At 30.5% G+C, this 17,185-nt stretch overlaps 1 protein-coding gene across 1 annotated transcript; it reads right to left on the bottom strand.

The window, feature by feature from the left end:
• Nucleotides 1-15,202: 15,202 nt before the first annotated feature.
• Nucleotides 15,203-17,185, bottom strand: HO133_006104 (uncharacterized protein; the record flags this gene model as incomplete). The annotated part of the gene is made up of 5 exons (XM_037297006.1): nucleotides 15,203-15,343; nucleotides 15,504-15,529; nucleotides 15,589-16,622; nucleotides 16,756-16,849; nucleotides 16,912-17,185. 5 exons carry the CDS (start codon nucleotides 17,183-17,185, stop codon nucleotides 15,203-15,205), a joined length of 1,569 nt encoding a protein of 522 aa, XP_037147580.1.

The following is a 17,185-nucleotide window of genomic DNA, read 5'->3' on the forward strand; positions in this document are numbered from 1 at the left end:
GCGTCCCCAAATAGTTGGCGCCGCCACGCTACAAGTTCGTCCGTCGTGGAGGGGTCCAGGTCCAGGCTTAGTGGACGAAGTCGGTGGCGAGAAGAAAGGTGAAAGTCGGCGACGGAGCCGGAGCCGGAGATGGGGGCGACGGGGCGGGGGAGCAGTCAGCGGAGGACAAGGCGGGGGGCGATGGAGGGCTGTTTGATGGCGCAAGACCCTCTTGTACCACGGCCGATATGGCCCCTTGTTTAAACGATTTTCAATTTCTAGTAGCCGGGCACGACAATCCTCACGCCGCCAAAGGGCCAATTTCTCATCGCTGGCCATTGCAATTTTAAATTGCCAATCTAGGCTCTCTTGGATACTGTCCAGGGTGGACATAGGAGCAGGACGGCCGAAAACGAAGCGCAAGACTCGGCTGATGAGGGCATGCCCAGCCACAAGCACCGCAAGTGTTGCCATTATCATGGCAATTAGGCCCCAGATCCCTCCCAAAGCATAGTGCCATGGTGTATCGTCTGCAAATGCAGCTACGAGCACGCATGTAGGTCAGCATTTTATCATCCATCCAGTGCAATGGTCTTACACCAAGGCATTACTCCCACAAACAGCACGATAACACACGTGAAAAACATTTCGATGTTCTTGGTGTTAATCGTCAGTATGATCTCTTAGTTTGTTTGTTGATTATGTACTCTCGATCGAATCTTTCTACGTAGACCGGACTGGCAGGCTGACGCTGTTGCCAGATCAATTACCTGCTTTGTGACTTCCAAACAGCCGAAACATTGTCTTGCCCCGTTACGGCCAACCATTCTTCTGCTATTGCTACCTTCTATACAGGACTCAATATTGATAATCATTGACAAAGAGAAACGAGCACTTTGTTCCTCGACCGACGCGAGGAAATCAAAACACAGACTTCTAGAACGGAAAGAGAAGTTGAAGCGCTTTTTATAAGAACAGGGGAAAGGACGATCCAGTCAAATGACAACGGAGAAGATCAAGAAGGTGAAGAGCCCAGATCGAAAGAGTATTAAAGCAAAGGCGACCAACTGAAAGACTTGCGATGAAGAGTTGAAGGTGGTTGAAAGCCTGAATAATCGAGCTCAGCAGAATAAACCATTCGACCACGTTGACCCTTACCTCCTTCATGCGTAATCTAGTTCGCGCTTTTTTCGTTGAGGTAGGAACGAGTTCGACAAACGGAGAAGAATGTTTATCTCGTAGAGGTTCAGGCTTGCTGGACGGGAAGCTGTTGAGGCAAAGGCAGGTGTCAAAAGTCGAGAATCTCTGTACTCTATATGCAGCTAAGCATATCGACAATAATGGCATACCTATAGCCTTTGCCTAATGATAGCAATTACAAAGCATCGTGCCGATACTTCGACATTGTCTAACACAAGGTAGGGATTCAAACCACAAACCCTTCGCTCAAAAGGAACTAACCGTATATATAGTTCAGAGGTATTTGTGGATTTTGCCCCTATGTGCTTGATCCTCTGAGATTCTCGGACACAAAGTCAGCAAACTTGCTCAATCAGAGCTTCACCCTATTCTATCGAGTACTTGGCATGAAGATTTCACAGTCTATCCCCTTGAAGAGACATACGTCACACCTTCAATGTCGCAAAGACTCAAGCGATAATGAGCTTTGCATTACAGTGAGCGTACCTCGTCTATCAGCTTTGATAATGGACACAGCTCAGCGCCGTTACCGTCAACATGAAAATCCTCCGACACTTGCCGAGACCGTCTCGTATGCTTCTTCATCAACGTTAGTCGAACCAACAACGAGCGCATCAGCACCAACGTCGCTATCAGATCCAGAGAAGTGCTACCGATCTCTAAATCAACTACCGACGTGTATTCTATCTACCATTACTGTGCATCTTGACGTTGTCTCCAGAGTATGCCTTCGAAGCGTTAATCGCCACTTTCGCAGGCTTATAGAGGTCGACCGCGCAGATCTTAACATTTGCGCACGATATGTCCTTGCTCGCCGCCTCCGCAAGGTTGGCATCTCACAGAGCAGTCTATCAACAACATGTGCCCTATGTAAGACATCGCAGGGTAAAACGCGCTATAGCGCCGACCAAGTTCGTTATCTTGATGATCCACGAAACAAGCCTGCCGAATGGTTTGTGCGCTCGCTAGCTAGGATTCCTTGGATACGTCGGTATACCACCCTCGATTTGGACCTGAATAAAAGATACTTATACCGACTGAACGATTTGTCAAGGCCAAAGTGCTATGCCCATCTAATGGAACAATTTGCCACGAATCCTGAAGTCGAAGCTCTCATGCCACTCATTTCATTTCCCGGAGAAAATCCAGTATGGCTCGCATTCACGGTCCTGCGGTGCATGCACTGTGGAAAATGCATCTCGGAAGGGGACACACGTTTGGAGGGGTGCCTCGACTGCAAGTGTGATTTCTGCTTCCGAGCTCCCGAATTTCAGTTCCGTAGGTATTGCTAGTACGTAATCGCTGGTGATGAGAATAGGCATGTTGAACTCTCCCTCTCTAATCACTGCGTTAGTGGAGTAGACGAGTCGGAGCAGCGCCTGCCTAGGCAGATCTTCACGGATCCCATTACTAGAGGGACTCATGTGGTGGAAAGTACGGCGCAGGGTACGATTTCGGTACCGGTACGATTTCCCACTTGCCGTTTTGACGGGACGCGTTTTCTGCCATCCTACATTTTCTATGTGAACAAAGCTAGAGCTGTGAGGCAAGAGGATTCGAGGGAGGTCACGCAGCACGCTATATTCAGCGAGCAGGACTCGCACTTTAGGTTGGAAGCGGAGATTCTTGAAATGCTAAGGTGATGGGATCTGCTAATCTTGCGTTAATCTTCGCAGCGGATCAATAGACTTAGCTGAACGTGGAGAAGAGACAACCTGTATGGACTAAGGCTGGCAAAGGCGACTTGGGTGACTCATAGATTCTTACGGGCGATTAGTAGGAGTATGAGTATCTTATACGAGAAACACATCATATTTGAAATCTAATAATCTTTAAGATTTTTCATATATATTAAATTAATATAGATTTTTACACGAATATAAGAAATATAAAGAAATATATATTAGCAATTTAAGGAATCTAGCCCTAATAGTATAGAATAGTCTAGGGCGTATAGGAATAATATATATTACTTATAGCACTCGTGCTATTTTAGCGTACTCGAGTAACTCTAATTACTATTAAGCTCTTAAGATTTAATTAATAACTTTTAAAGTTATCGAGATATAAAATAATATTACTTAAGACTTTAAAATATTAAGAATTATTAATATATTAATATTCTTAGTTATTAATAATATTAGAATCGATATAGATATAATATTAATATAGATATATTGAATAAGATAACTAAGATATCGAACTATATAGATAGAAAGGAGGTATAATATAATAGGGGATGTCTCCGCCAAGGCCCGCTAGCCATAGGGCTGAGGGGTATATTAAGGATACGCTCGTAATACTACTCTCTCCTTTTATTAAATTATATCCTATAATTAATGAGTGGAAAGATAGAAAAATAGATATATATATACGCTTAACGCTTAAAAAATAATAAAAGTAATAAAGAAATAACTATATCTAGAATCTTTTAATATAATATCTTTCTCTAAAAACGATATTAATAATAATAGTAGCTCTTCTTAGTTATACTATAACGATATTATTAGTTATAATTTAGACGTATATAAAGAGTTTAACTAGAAGGAAATCGGTGTAATATAATGAAAATAAGGTCTATAGACGTAGAGGTAAATAATAATAATTTTCGAATCTATATCTAAGCGGATAGAATATTGATAGAATAATACGACGTAATTAGTCGAGGGCTTCTAAATCGAACCGAGCCGCAGGCGCTAAAAATCCTAATTTAATATTAAGTGAGTTTCTTCGTGAGGTATTATATAACCGATATCGATAAAGACTATCGACGGCGATAGTGAGATTTATAGGTAACGTATTATAGCTTTAAAAGATACTTAAGTATTAATTAGTAAGGGGATCCTACGCGGAAGGCTATATATAATATAATTTTCGATTAATATAGACCTAAGGAATCGATTCTCAGCTTTAAAAAAATAAGGCTATTATAAAGATATCGAACGATTTTAATTTAATTAAAAATAAAATATTCGAGATAGTTTCGAAATTTTATTAGTTAATTCTTTATAGATAAGGCTCTTCGAAATATCGCTTATAAAAGTCGTCTATTAGATTTTGATAATTTTCGAATTTACCGCCGTTTATATTATATTAAACGAGATTATTATTAAGATCTTTCTATTTAACTTTATACTTAAAATAATTATAAATTAATTTAAAAATAAGTATTTCTTTAATAACTTACTTAATTCGATTATTAATAATAATATACTTTAGCGGAGAGTTTATCTAATCTAATAAGGGGTTATTTATTATAAGATTTAAGAGATTAAGATAAAAGATATTATAGATTCTTATAGTTGGCGGAAGTTTTAGATAATATAAGATTCTTATAAGATTTATAATCTTAAATAAATTAAGTCTCTTATAATCTAATTTATAGAAAGAGCGATTAAAGATAATATTCTTATTACTTAGAAAGACCTTATCGTCTATTTAAAAAGTAATCTTTTATTAATATTTATTAACTTATATAATTATAGCCTTCTAAATACAATCTATATTACTTTAAATATACTTAAAAACTTATTTTATATAATTCGTAATATTCTTCGTCTAAATAGTATTAAGATATTTATATATAATCTTATAGTTAATAATATTTAAACTAAAAGTTATTTAAGAATAAAATCTCTTATTTATAAGAAAAGATAAGATACTAGTAATTAATAAGATAATATTATTATCGACGAACTCGATAATAGATAATTATCTTATCTAGTCGTTCTATATATAGTTATAATATATTTAAAAATAACGCTCTATATTCTAATTCGCTTATTTAATCTATTTATTAATTTTAGAATAAAAGATTATTAATAATTTAACTATAATATCTAATTTTTTATAAAAAGATTTTTATATAATAGTTATAAATTAAGAGCCTCGATTTAATATTATTAAGATCGATAGATTATATAAGTAGAATACTTTCTTAAGTAGTAAGTTAATTATCTTTTTAATAATAGTATTGTTATTAATATCGAAATAAGCTACGTAATAATGTTTCTTAATAAATTAATTCATTATTACTTAAATAGCGTTATAATCGTTAAATATAGATAAGTCTATAACGAAGTCGATCGATATATCTTATTATCGTTTTTATAAAATTAATAGAGACTATAGTAAATTATACTCTCGATTATAAGATATCTTAATTCTCTAATAGATATAGTAATTCTTAACGTAGATAACTATAATAGTTCTTATATCTCGTTAATAGTATTCTCTCTTAAGTAATTTATAAATACGTATTACTTCGAGATAATCGTAGAATAATTAATTATATATCTCTCAGATAATATCGATATATATATTATTGAATACTTATAAACGATCTTTATAGTAAAGTACTTTATCTTATATAAAGTATTTACTAAGAGTAATCTCTTAAAACTTATTCTTATTTTCGACGATAGCCTTACGAATTTTTATATAATATTCATTTTTCTTATTAGCCTCTACTACTTTATAGTAAATAGAGTTATCGATTATATATATATCGATATATTCGCTATCTAATTTCAATCGATTAGAGATAAAGATTATTTAATACTATTAACGTAATTATTCGTTCTCGAAATCGATTAATTTATATTTAATTATTTATATAAGTATATTAACCTTAACATTCTAAGGTCTAGATCGATAAATAATCTTTATATTAAATTTTAATAATATATTTAAATATCGAGTCTAGCGTTAACTAAGATTTCTTCTCTTAATAAAATATATTAGTTTTTTATAATTAATAAAGATTTTAATAGAGATATTTATATATTCTAGTTTAAAGCGCTAATATTCTAGATAGCGAATAATTATTAATAATTTCTTATCGTAGATCTAATAATTATACTCGACTAAGATTAGATTTTTACTATAGAAAGCTATTAAGTAAAATACTTTCTTATTATTATATTAGAAAAGAATATCTTTATTAATATAGTCGAAAGAGTTAATCTCTAAAATAATCTTTTTTATTCTATCGAAATAATATAGAATTAAAGCTTTAATAACGACGATTTTAAGAAAGTAAAAGATCTCTTAATATATTAAAAACTAATTAAATATAATTTTCTTTATTATAAGTTTTACTATAGATTTAACTATTTTAGAGAAATCTCTAATAAATCGCTAATAAAAATTATAAAATTCGATAAAGGTTTATATCTCTTTAAGATTAATAGATATAATTTACTCGATAATAGCCTAGATTTTAATAAGATTTATTTATAATCTATCTATAGATATTAGTAGGCCTAGAAATTTAGTTTTCTAGACGTAGAATTCGTATTTAAGAATATCTATCTAAAGGCCGATATTCTTTAATTTCTAGAGAATCTATCTAACGTATTGGACGTATTTCTTTTTTATCTTATTATAAATAAGTATATTATCGAGATAGACCTAGTAGAAGTTATTTAGATATTCGAATAGAATATTATTTATATATTATTAATATATAGCCGAGTTATTAGTTAGATCGAAGGAGAGAATCTAATACTTATATACTTTAAGGGAGGTAATAAAAGTAGTAAAATTCTCGCTATCGGGATATATATATAGTTTATTAAACGCGATTATAATATCTAATCGAGTAAGATATTTATATCTCTAAATTCTTATTAAAATCTTATCTATTAATAGAATTAAGTATTAATTTCTTTTAATAATAGCGTTTAGCTTTCGATAGTCTATATAAAAACGTAACTCTCTATTTAACTTTTTTGCGAATAAAATAAATAAGATAAATATTATATAGTTTAATATTATAAATTCCTTCTTTAGATATTCATTTAGATACTTCTTTATCTATTCTAATTTATATTCTAATATTAAATAGATTTTACTTTTTAAAAATTTCATTTTATCAAAGCTATTATTAAATTTTAGTTTATAATTATAAAAACGGTATAGAGAAAGTATATTTATTTTGATTTTATCGAAAATATCTAGATAATCGTAATATTTTAAAGGTAATTTACGTTTTATCTTTTTAGAACTAATCTTATCGATATTATTAATCTAAATAAGATAGTTAAAATTATAATATCTTTTATATTTCTTTTCTAAGTCGTAGAATAGAATTTATTAATCGATATATAAGGTCCGCGAGCTATCTATATAGTAAGAGACGTATATAATATTAATAGATTATTATAGATTTCATTTATTATTAATATAAATAGTTTATTATCTTTTTTATAGACTAGTTAATAGTAAGCCGCTATATTAATCTTAGCAATATTAATAAACTTAGGCTTTTTACTATTCTCGTTCTTATTTAATAAAAAGATATTTGAATTAATCTCATTATCGTAGATAAGTAAGAGAGAGCTTTATCGTTTTAATATAATAGATAAAGGAATAGATAATATAAGTAGTCGAAGCTTCGAAGTTAATAGAAAGGAGAGTTCGTTTATTATTAATATCTAATTATTATTATAATTATATCGATCGAGTAGAAAGAATATCTTATCTTATAATATATTAAGAACTATCTTATATTTATTTATCTAAAATTTTCTAACTATTATATTATATTTTAATAATATAATTAGTATTAAATATATTTCTTTTTAATGGTTTTTTACTATTATCGTAGAGAGTAAATAGTATATAATTAATTATTTTACGATCTAGCCGTTATAATCTCTTAATAATTTAGATTATAATAGTAAGAGTATTTTAGATATAAGACTTTATATATTACTAGAATTAAGAACTCGTTTATAATTATATAAATATCGATATATTTACTATTTATAAGAGAGTTCTTAAGTAGATAAATTCTCTCTTATAAGAAAAGCGTAACTTATATACGAAAAGAACGATATACTAAGACGTTATTAGAAGTATCTATTAAGTACACTTTATAAATACCTCTTATCGTAACTTTAAAAGAGGCTATTCGTTTCTCGAATCTAAAAAAAAATCGTCGCTATTCATAATATCAACGTTATTAATTTCGAATTCTTTATCTATTTCTATCACGTAGAGTTATACTTTCTTAAACGCTTTTTTATTAACCTCGATTTAAGTAATTATTATATAATTCTTTCGATAGTAATCTTTCTTATTATAATTATAGTATATTAATTTTTTTAACTTTAAATTAATTATAATATTTAAAAGCGTAGTAATTATATTTAAATTAGACTCGATAATAAGTATAAGATATATATTAACCGCGAGTATTATCGTTAATATTTATATTATAATTAACTTAATAATAATCTTTATAAACTTAAAATTCTTATACTTAATATATTATAAATTATTTAACTTTCGAAGATATTCTTTTATAATCTTTAAAATAGTAAAATCTTCTATAATCTATTATAACTCTCTTAATTTCTTTCTTAATTTCTTAGAAAGATAATTCTTTAATATAAGAATTTCGTTAATATTAAGAATAATATCTAATCGAATAAGATCTAAATAGAAGTCGATAAAGGATTAAGTCTTTTACTATAGAGTATACATATTATGTAATATATTACTACATCGATCTAAATTCTTATAAATATTAGCTAATTTATCTATAATCTTAATAGAAGACTAGTATAAATTAATAAAGTTTCGAAGTCTTCTATATATTATATATTATATAGTCTTATCGCCGAGTTATAAGACTATATAGATTATCTTAAAGTTCTTAATAAGATAATAATCGCTATTAATCTTAAATTTCTATTCTATTCTAAAAAACTAATCGTTCTAGATAGAGTTAATATTATCGATAAATAGAGATAAATCTAAGATTTTAATTAATTTTTCTTTTAATTATCTAGACGTATATTCCTTCTTAATTAAAAATAGTTATAAGTCTTTTATAGATTATAAATTAAGATTATTAACTTTTCGCTATAGAAAAGTTATATTCTTCTAAAAGTCTTAGACTAGTTAATTTATCTTCTCGATTATTTTATAGATCTAAAATAAATCATTTATAGCTTAATTCTTTTTTATTATAGCGATATAATATCGAGTAATAATTTTTTAAAAATTATCTCGCTTCTAATAAATCTTATTTAATATAATTATAAATTCGTTAAATTAATACTTAATCTAATATTATAATTATAAAATATTAGCGATATTTTAAGATATTTTTATTAAATTAAACTCGTTAGCTATATTATCTAATAGAACTAATATTTATTAAAACTTAATTTATTTAAATAAGATCTTAATTTAATCTATTCTTTCGATATTAGATTTTATTATAAAAAAGAGAAAAAGAAGATTTAAAATAAAGTAAAGAGGAGTTTAAATACTTCGAAAGAATAGATATTAAGAATATTAGATATACTAAAGAGTAGTAAAGTTTCTCGAAAACGCGTTAAAATTATTTAATATTAAGAATAAATTTTTTTACTATAAAGTCTAAGATAAATTATTTCTTTATAAGAGTTTAATATACTTATTTCTTAATTATTTAAAGCGTTAAAAAGACTATAAGTACTTTAAATAGTGGTTTTTCGAGTATATTTACTCCGTTTAAAGGGTTTTTTATCTTATAGAGAAGTTATATATAGAGAAATTTCGGAGAATAATATCTTAAATTAGCTATAACTCGGCCGTTTTTTATCTAATTAGAGTCTTATTAAAAACCTTAAACGTTATAATATATAAAGTTATAAGTGATGTTACTAGTATATATTTTAAATATAAAAATATAAAATAGTATTGACTATTTCTTTCGATTCGCTAGCTATATAAATGATCTAATATCTTCTTTATCCCTTAACTACTATTTATCGAGGCCGTTTCGCTATCTTATTTAGACTCTTTAAAATTAATTTATCTATCTAATAGATTTATCTAGAGATATAATAGCTTAACTTAATTTCTTATTAAAGCCTTTATTAGTGCGTTTCTTTAAATTTATTTACTAATATAAATGAAATAAACTAGTTAATCTTAATTATAGTATTAGAACTAATATAGATATAATATTAATATAGATATATTAAATAAGATAACTAAGATATCGAACTATATAGATGGGAAGAAGATATAATATAATAGAGAATATCTCCGCCAAGACCCGCTAGCCATAGGGCTGAGGGCTGAGTAATGTGTTAAGGGTACGCTCGTAATAAATAATAATATATAAAATACCTTAAGATCGCTATCGATAATATTCTCGCGAGAAAATTATTTAAATCGCTTAATTTCGAGATTAGATTTAAAATAATATTAAGAAATATATTTTAAAAGTTCTTTTATCGTAATTAAGATTCTAAATTTTAAATTTTTTTAATAATAAAATCTATTCGATATCGAATATAGTATTCGAGTAGTATAAGATAGTATTCGAAATTAAAAGTTATAAAATCGACTCGAGATAGCTCTAGATATAAGTAGCGTACTCGATAAATTTAAAATCTCGAGCTAGTTTCTCGAATTATAGATGTAACTTTCTCTCTTAATTATTAGAATTATTTTTTATAAGTATTATTAATTAAAAGAAAGATTACTAACTATTTAATATATATTTTCTAAACTATTTTATAAAAAGCTATCTTTTTAATATTATATACGAGTTTAGGCCTATAAATTAAATTTATAATCTATTTTTTTATTAGAACTATCGAGTAAATATAATAAGCGATATTTGAAAATTTCGCTATTAAATAATAATAAGACGAAATCTTTTAACTTTTAATTTATTAAAATCTACGAGTTACTTTCTATAATTTAAAAGAAAAATCGAAAATTTTTAATAGAAAATTAAAAAATTATTTTAAATTTAAATAACGTATATTAATTTTTTTTTAATAAGGGCTACTATCGAGTAAATATAATAAGCGAACTTTAATACGCGATAATTAAATACCCTTTCCTTTAAAGAAATATAAGACTGAATTTTTAAATTTTTAAATTTTTAAAAAGCGTAAAGTACGCTCTATAATTTGAAAAAAAAATATTAGATTTTAATAGAAAATAGTAAAGTTATTAAAAGATTAAAAGTAGAAAAAGAGATTTTAATAATTGCGGACGTTAATTTATTTACTCGCGATATCTAATTAAAAAGCGTAGCGAACTTAAATTTATAATTAGCTATATATATAAATTTAAGATTTTTTAACTTAGCTCTATCTTATTCTATTATATATACTAATAATATCTAATAATTTTATTTTATTTCGTTTCATCTTATTAATATTACTTTTTATCTATTATAACTATTATTCTTAATATATTTTAAAATTAATTAAGGTGGGTAGCGGCCCCTACGGAGGCCCTGCGAAGGCCCTGCGGGGGCAAGTATTTAGATCCAGGGTGTCTGGCTGTCAAGCGTAGACACCTCCGGGACCAGCCTTTTTTAGCTGAGTTGCTAATTAACTTTTATATTATCTATTTAAATCTTATAGAGCGTATTCGTATATAAAGCGCTATACTTCGCGTATCTTTAAGTATTATAATCTACTAGCCAGTAAGGTCGGCCCGCTAGAAACGAATTGCTGGTTACGCTCAAGGCTCTGAGGCTAGCCTCAGAGCTGATTGCCCCGAGCGGATTCCGTAACGTCAAGTATCGAGTGCTGCTCGGGTACTTTACTATCTCGTCACTTCGGTACCGCACCAGGCAAGAAAAGTAATATTCTTCTAGAGCACGGTCTCTCGAGCGTACTCGCTAGAAGTGTAGCTCTACTGGCCCAACACCCTATTTTTATCACCTCGGAAAATCGTCGATCAGGGTGATTTCTACGTGGAGGGTATTATGTAGGGGTGCCCTATTATGATACGTGTGGCTGTTATTAAGGTGTTGCTGGGGGGTGTGATATCGCGATAAGGACAGGGGGGCCTTAGCAGGGTAGGGTCTTGGCAGGGTAGGGCCTCAGGGCCTTGACAGGGCTTCATGTCAGTGCACCGAAATTTGAGTCTTACAATGTGAGGCTTAGGGTATATTCGAGTTGCTCAGATAGCCTCTAGCAATTGGACTCTGCGGAATATCCCCGCTAGCTGATATATGCGCAGTTCGGCCCTTAAAGTCCGAGGCTCCCCTAAAAACACTTCTCGAATAATGAATACGAGAGACTAGAAAATGGCTTCGTCGACGTCTAATAGGATTTATTAATTCATATATACTTTCTTTATTAATTCTAAAGACTAGTCTCGAAAAGAGCTACTTACTAATAAGTATATTAATATATATATTTAATAGATAAATTTAATAGATAATATTATTAATTAATTTAATTCTTTAATTTAATTAGAAACTTACTATTAAAATTATTAATTTAACTTTATTATATATATTAATAGATAAATAACGATAAAATAAATATATCTTAAGAAGTTTATAAAGCTTTATAGTATATAAAATTATTATATATAAAATTATTATATATCGTTTTATTAATATATATAAAAGAATAAGATAGAATTAAGTTAAAATATCTTAAATTTATATATATATTCTTAATTATAAATTGAAGTTCGTTACGCTTTTTAATTAAACTATATAAGTTAATATTCTAAAAGCTATTTTTAGAACTACTAGCGTAAACTTAATAGTATATATATCTATATTATTAGTATATATAATAGAATAAGATAGAGCTAAGCTTAAAAATCTTAGATTTATATATATAGCTAATTATAAATTTAAGATTACTACGCTCTTTAATTAGATCGACTAAGTTATCGCGGGTAAATAAATTAGCATTCGCAACTATTAAAAAAATAGATATACGTTATTAACATATAGAATAACTTTTTTATTTTCTATTAAAATTTCGATTTTTTTTTTTAAATTATAGAATAAAATGTAGGCTTTTAGATAAAATATAAATTCTTAAGTTTAGTCTTATAATCATTAAAGCGTAAGAAATTCAAATATCGCTTATCAAAGTTCGCTCACCAAAGATCGCTCGACAGCCGAACAGCCCTGATCAAAAAATGGGTATACATTATTTAATTTTAGAATAACTTTTTTATTTTCTATTAAAATTTTGAAATTATTTTTTTAAATTATAGAACGGAATGTGGGCTTTTAGAGAAGAATAGAATCTTAAAATTTGATCTTATAGTTCTTCAAAGGTAAGAAATTCAAATATCGCTCACTAAAGATCGCTTACCTATTTACTCGATAGCCCTAATTAAAAAAATGATTATGAATTTAATTCATAGGCCTTTACTCGTAGATATATAATTACTTAATATCTTTTTACTAGATTATATTTATAAATTATATTATATTATTTCTTAACGAGTAAAGGTCTATAAATTAAATTTATAATTATTTCTTTTAATTAAAGCTGTCGAGCGAACTTTAATAAGCGATATTTAAATTTTTTATCTTTAAATATCTATAAGACTAAATTTAATAATTCTTTTTTTATCTAAAAGCGTATATTACGTTCTATAATCTAAATAGAAAATCTTAAAAATTTAATAGAAAATAAAAAAGTTATTCTAAAATTAAATAATATATATCTATTTTTTAATTAAGACTATCGATCGAACTTTAATAAGCGAACTTTAATAAACGATATTTAAGCTTCTTGCTTTTTAATAATTATAAAATTAAATTTTATAATTCTTTTAGCATTAAATAGCGCAATTTACGCTTTAGAATTTAAAAAAGAAATTTTAAAACTTTAATAGAAAATAAAAAAGTCATTTTATTTATAAATAATATATATCTAATTTTTAATAAGAAGAGGCGAAAGAACTATCGAACTAACTTAGTCGATTTAATTAAAGAGCGTAACGAATTTAAATTTATAATTAACTATATATATAAATTCAAGATTTTTTAAATTATTTCTATCTTATTCTTTTATATATACTAATAGTTAGCTTACTAGCTCTCTCGAGATATTCTATTAAAAGTATATATATATAATATTTAAACTTAGAATAGCTTTTTTATTTTCTATTAAATCTTTTAATACTTTCTAAATTTATAGAGTTTAATATACGCTTTTTAATAACGTAAGAAGTTTAAAATTAATCTTATATTTCTTTAAAGATAAGAAATTCAAATATTATTTATTAAAAGTTCGCTCGATAGTTTTAATAAAAATAAAAATATATATTAGTTAAATTAAAAATAACTTATTTTTTTCTATTCAAATTTTAAAGTTTTTCTTTTAAATTCTAGAATCTAGTCTATACGTTCTAATAATATTAAAGATTAAAAATTTAATTTAATTTTTTTTAAAAGATTAAAAATTCAAATATCTTTTATTAAAAACTTATATACTCTTCTAAAAATACTCTTTTAATATAAGCTTAGATAGTAGAGTAGTAATAATTTTATTAAGATTTGAAATAATTTTATTTTATTCTCGATTCGAATCTATTAATCTCTTTCGTTAAAAAATAATAAAATCGTAAGAATTATAGAAAATAAGAAATAAAACTAGTAGAAAAAATTATATTAAAAAACTATTATAATAACTATTAGATTTAATTTCTTATAAATTTAAGGAAAATTTATTTAAAAATAATTTCTTTAACTCGATTTACTAAAAATCTACTTTTTAAAAATCTACTTTTAATATAACTTCTATATTTTCTATTAAATTTTTTAAATTATAGAGCTTAATTTACGATCTTTAATAACGTAAAAAAAAAATCGATCTTATAATTTTAAATAAATCTTAGATTAAAGTATTTTCACCCTTCGAGAGTCGAATCTAATTTCGATATTAGATCTTAAAATTATTTACTTTTCATAAACTTTATCCATGGGCATTTAGACTTGTTACCTGTTGAAAGGAGTTTTTTATATCTAGAAGCAACACCATGTCTATAGATTTTTGGTGAGGGACGCCAAGTTTTATTGAACCCCCAGGCGCCAGACGATGGGATACACCAACGTCTCAGTGGAGTCATATGTGCTTCCTCTAACATTTTCGAACGCTGTAGACGTCGAGGCCTCCCGGACCAGTCTCATCTCTCTATCGTTCTTCGCCCGGGCAGGAATGATGTGCTCCCCTGCAAGATCCGATCCAAAGAAACGGCATCTGAGCTTCGACGATGTGGAGGGGGAGGACATTCATTTCGACTCTGCTTCGTGGAGCCTGACGACTGCTCCTGTTCCGCTGCGAACCGAAAGAGCATACTGGAGTCTGATTCGCCCTGGTGGCTCACAGTTTTCCAGCTTGTCGAATCTCTGAAGGAGGCGTACGACGGTGTACTATTTGAAAGTTACGGAGTCAGTATGTTTTCGTGACCGGGTGAATTACAATACAAGACGTAGCTTGAGGAGCTTCTGGAAGGCAGAACACGTCTTCTTGGAACATGTCTGGTGATCCGAGGGGCGGTACTACTATGTAGAAGAGCGGTATGTAACATACCGAAGCCTCAGTGAGGGCCATTTGTTCTAAGTCAATGTTCAGCAAATGCTTCGACCGCGAAAGGGGTCAAAAGGAGCTGACTCACGACCTACGCATTTCCGGGGCCCGCCGCCAAACGGAATAAACTCAAACCCAGCCTTCCGACCCTCCCAACGCTCCGGTCTGAACACCTCGGGGTCGTCTCCCCATATATCGCAACGCTGCTGCATAGCGTAGATCGATATCAAGACCTGTTGACCCTTTGGAAGGAAGATGGGCTCCGAGCCGTTTGGACCGCCGCCGCGGGGTAAGACTGTATCTTCGAGGCTCTCTCGCTGCATCGTTGGCACAATGCCGGTCATGCGCAAAGATTCGTTGACGCAATGTTGCAGATATTGACATGATCTTAGCTTGGTGAACTCGATGCTGGCAGCGTCGGCTCCAATCTCGGCCAGCACTGTTGCGCGGAGCTGGTGGAACACTCGAGGGGAACGCGAAAGGAAGTAGAAAATCCAACTCAGCAACGACGCAGTGGTGTCCCGACCGGCGCTCAGTACGTTCAGTGTCTCATTACGAATTTCCAGAGCGTTGTTGGTATGCTTAGCTATCTCGTCTATCAACACAAACTTGCCTTTCGTTGTAGGCTCTCGGGATACCGGTTTCGTTGCAAAATTTGTTGATCCATGTTGCAGCTTTGCTCTCACAAAGTAATCTGCGTACTCGTGAACCTTCTTGCAATGACGAGAGAACGCCGGCGGATGGACGAGCCAGTGCCACTTCCCCAGAGCCAGCCTAGTGCCCAGATAAGCTTTCCCAGCATCGAAGTGAGATCCGAACTCCTCTGTATCAGGAGCATCTGTTTTCTGGCCTATCTGTGGCGGCAGATGCCCGTAAAGAAACTCCGTCATCACTTCAAGCGTCATCTTCAAGAACATGGGCTGGAGGTCGACGGCATCGGTCCAGCCATCGGATCCCGTCTTTAGCACAGCGGACAAGGCATCGACATGCCTCTCTTCAAGATCCATGTCCGCTATTTGGTCACGCGCAAATTGTGGCCGTAGAAGCGCCCGGGAGTGACGCCAAGGTTCACCACGCTGAGTAAATATTCCCAAGCCCAACAATGGCTCGAAACACCCGGCCCTATAGACTTCCCATGTCAGACATGTTTACCCAAGATCGGGGTCCAAAACGAATACACAGCAAGGGTCGCCTCAGGTGGGTCTTGCTACTCAGAAGTGCGTCCCGAGCAGACGGGATTTTCACAGAGACTTACCTAGAGGCACCGATCTCAAAGTTTGAAGCATGGGTTACGAATATGGCCTTCACATTCTCTGGATCCCGTGTCACCAGCACTTCGGAGCCCAACACTGTCTATGTCAGAATGCAAAATCCTCTCCATCAGTGGCTCAACACAGAGGGCCAAGATTACCTTCGAGCCGAGCAGTGTGGACTTCTCCTGTCGTGCCCAGCTCATTCATTGCCATCACAAACTGCTGTGGGCTCCGCTCATCGCGCATCGCCTTTAGATAATCCAGAAATCGGGTCAGTCCAAATAACCCCTTCTTGGGTATAACCGGCGCTGGCTTGCAGCCTAGCCGTACTGCTTCCGCTTGGCATCGTCTCCTTTCTGTTACGGATGAGATGATCCTGGTGAGGATGAGGGCGGCGAGACCGCACCCGATGCAGAGTGGTAGCAAAGTCAT

The sequence above is a fragment of the Letharia lupina genome, assembly GCF_014066315.1.
Source record: "Letharia lupina isolate WasteWater1 chromosome Unknown contig_23, whole genome shotgun sequence".
Classification (NCBI taxonomy): domain Eukaryota; kingdom Fungi; phylum Ascomycota; class Lecanoromycetes; order Lecanorales; family Parmeliaceae; genus Letharia; species Letharia lupina.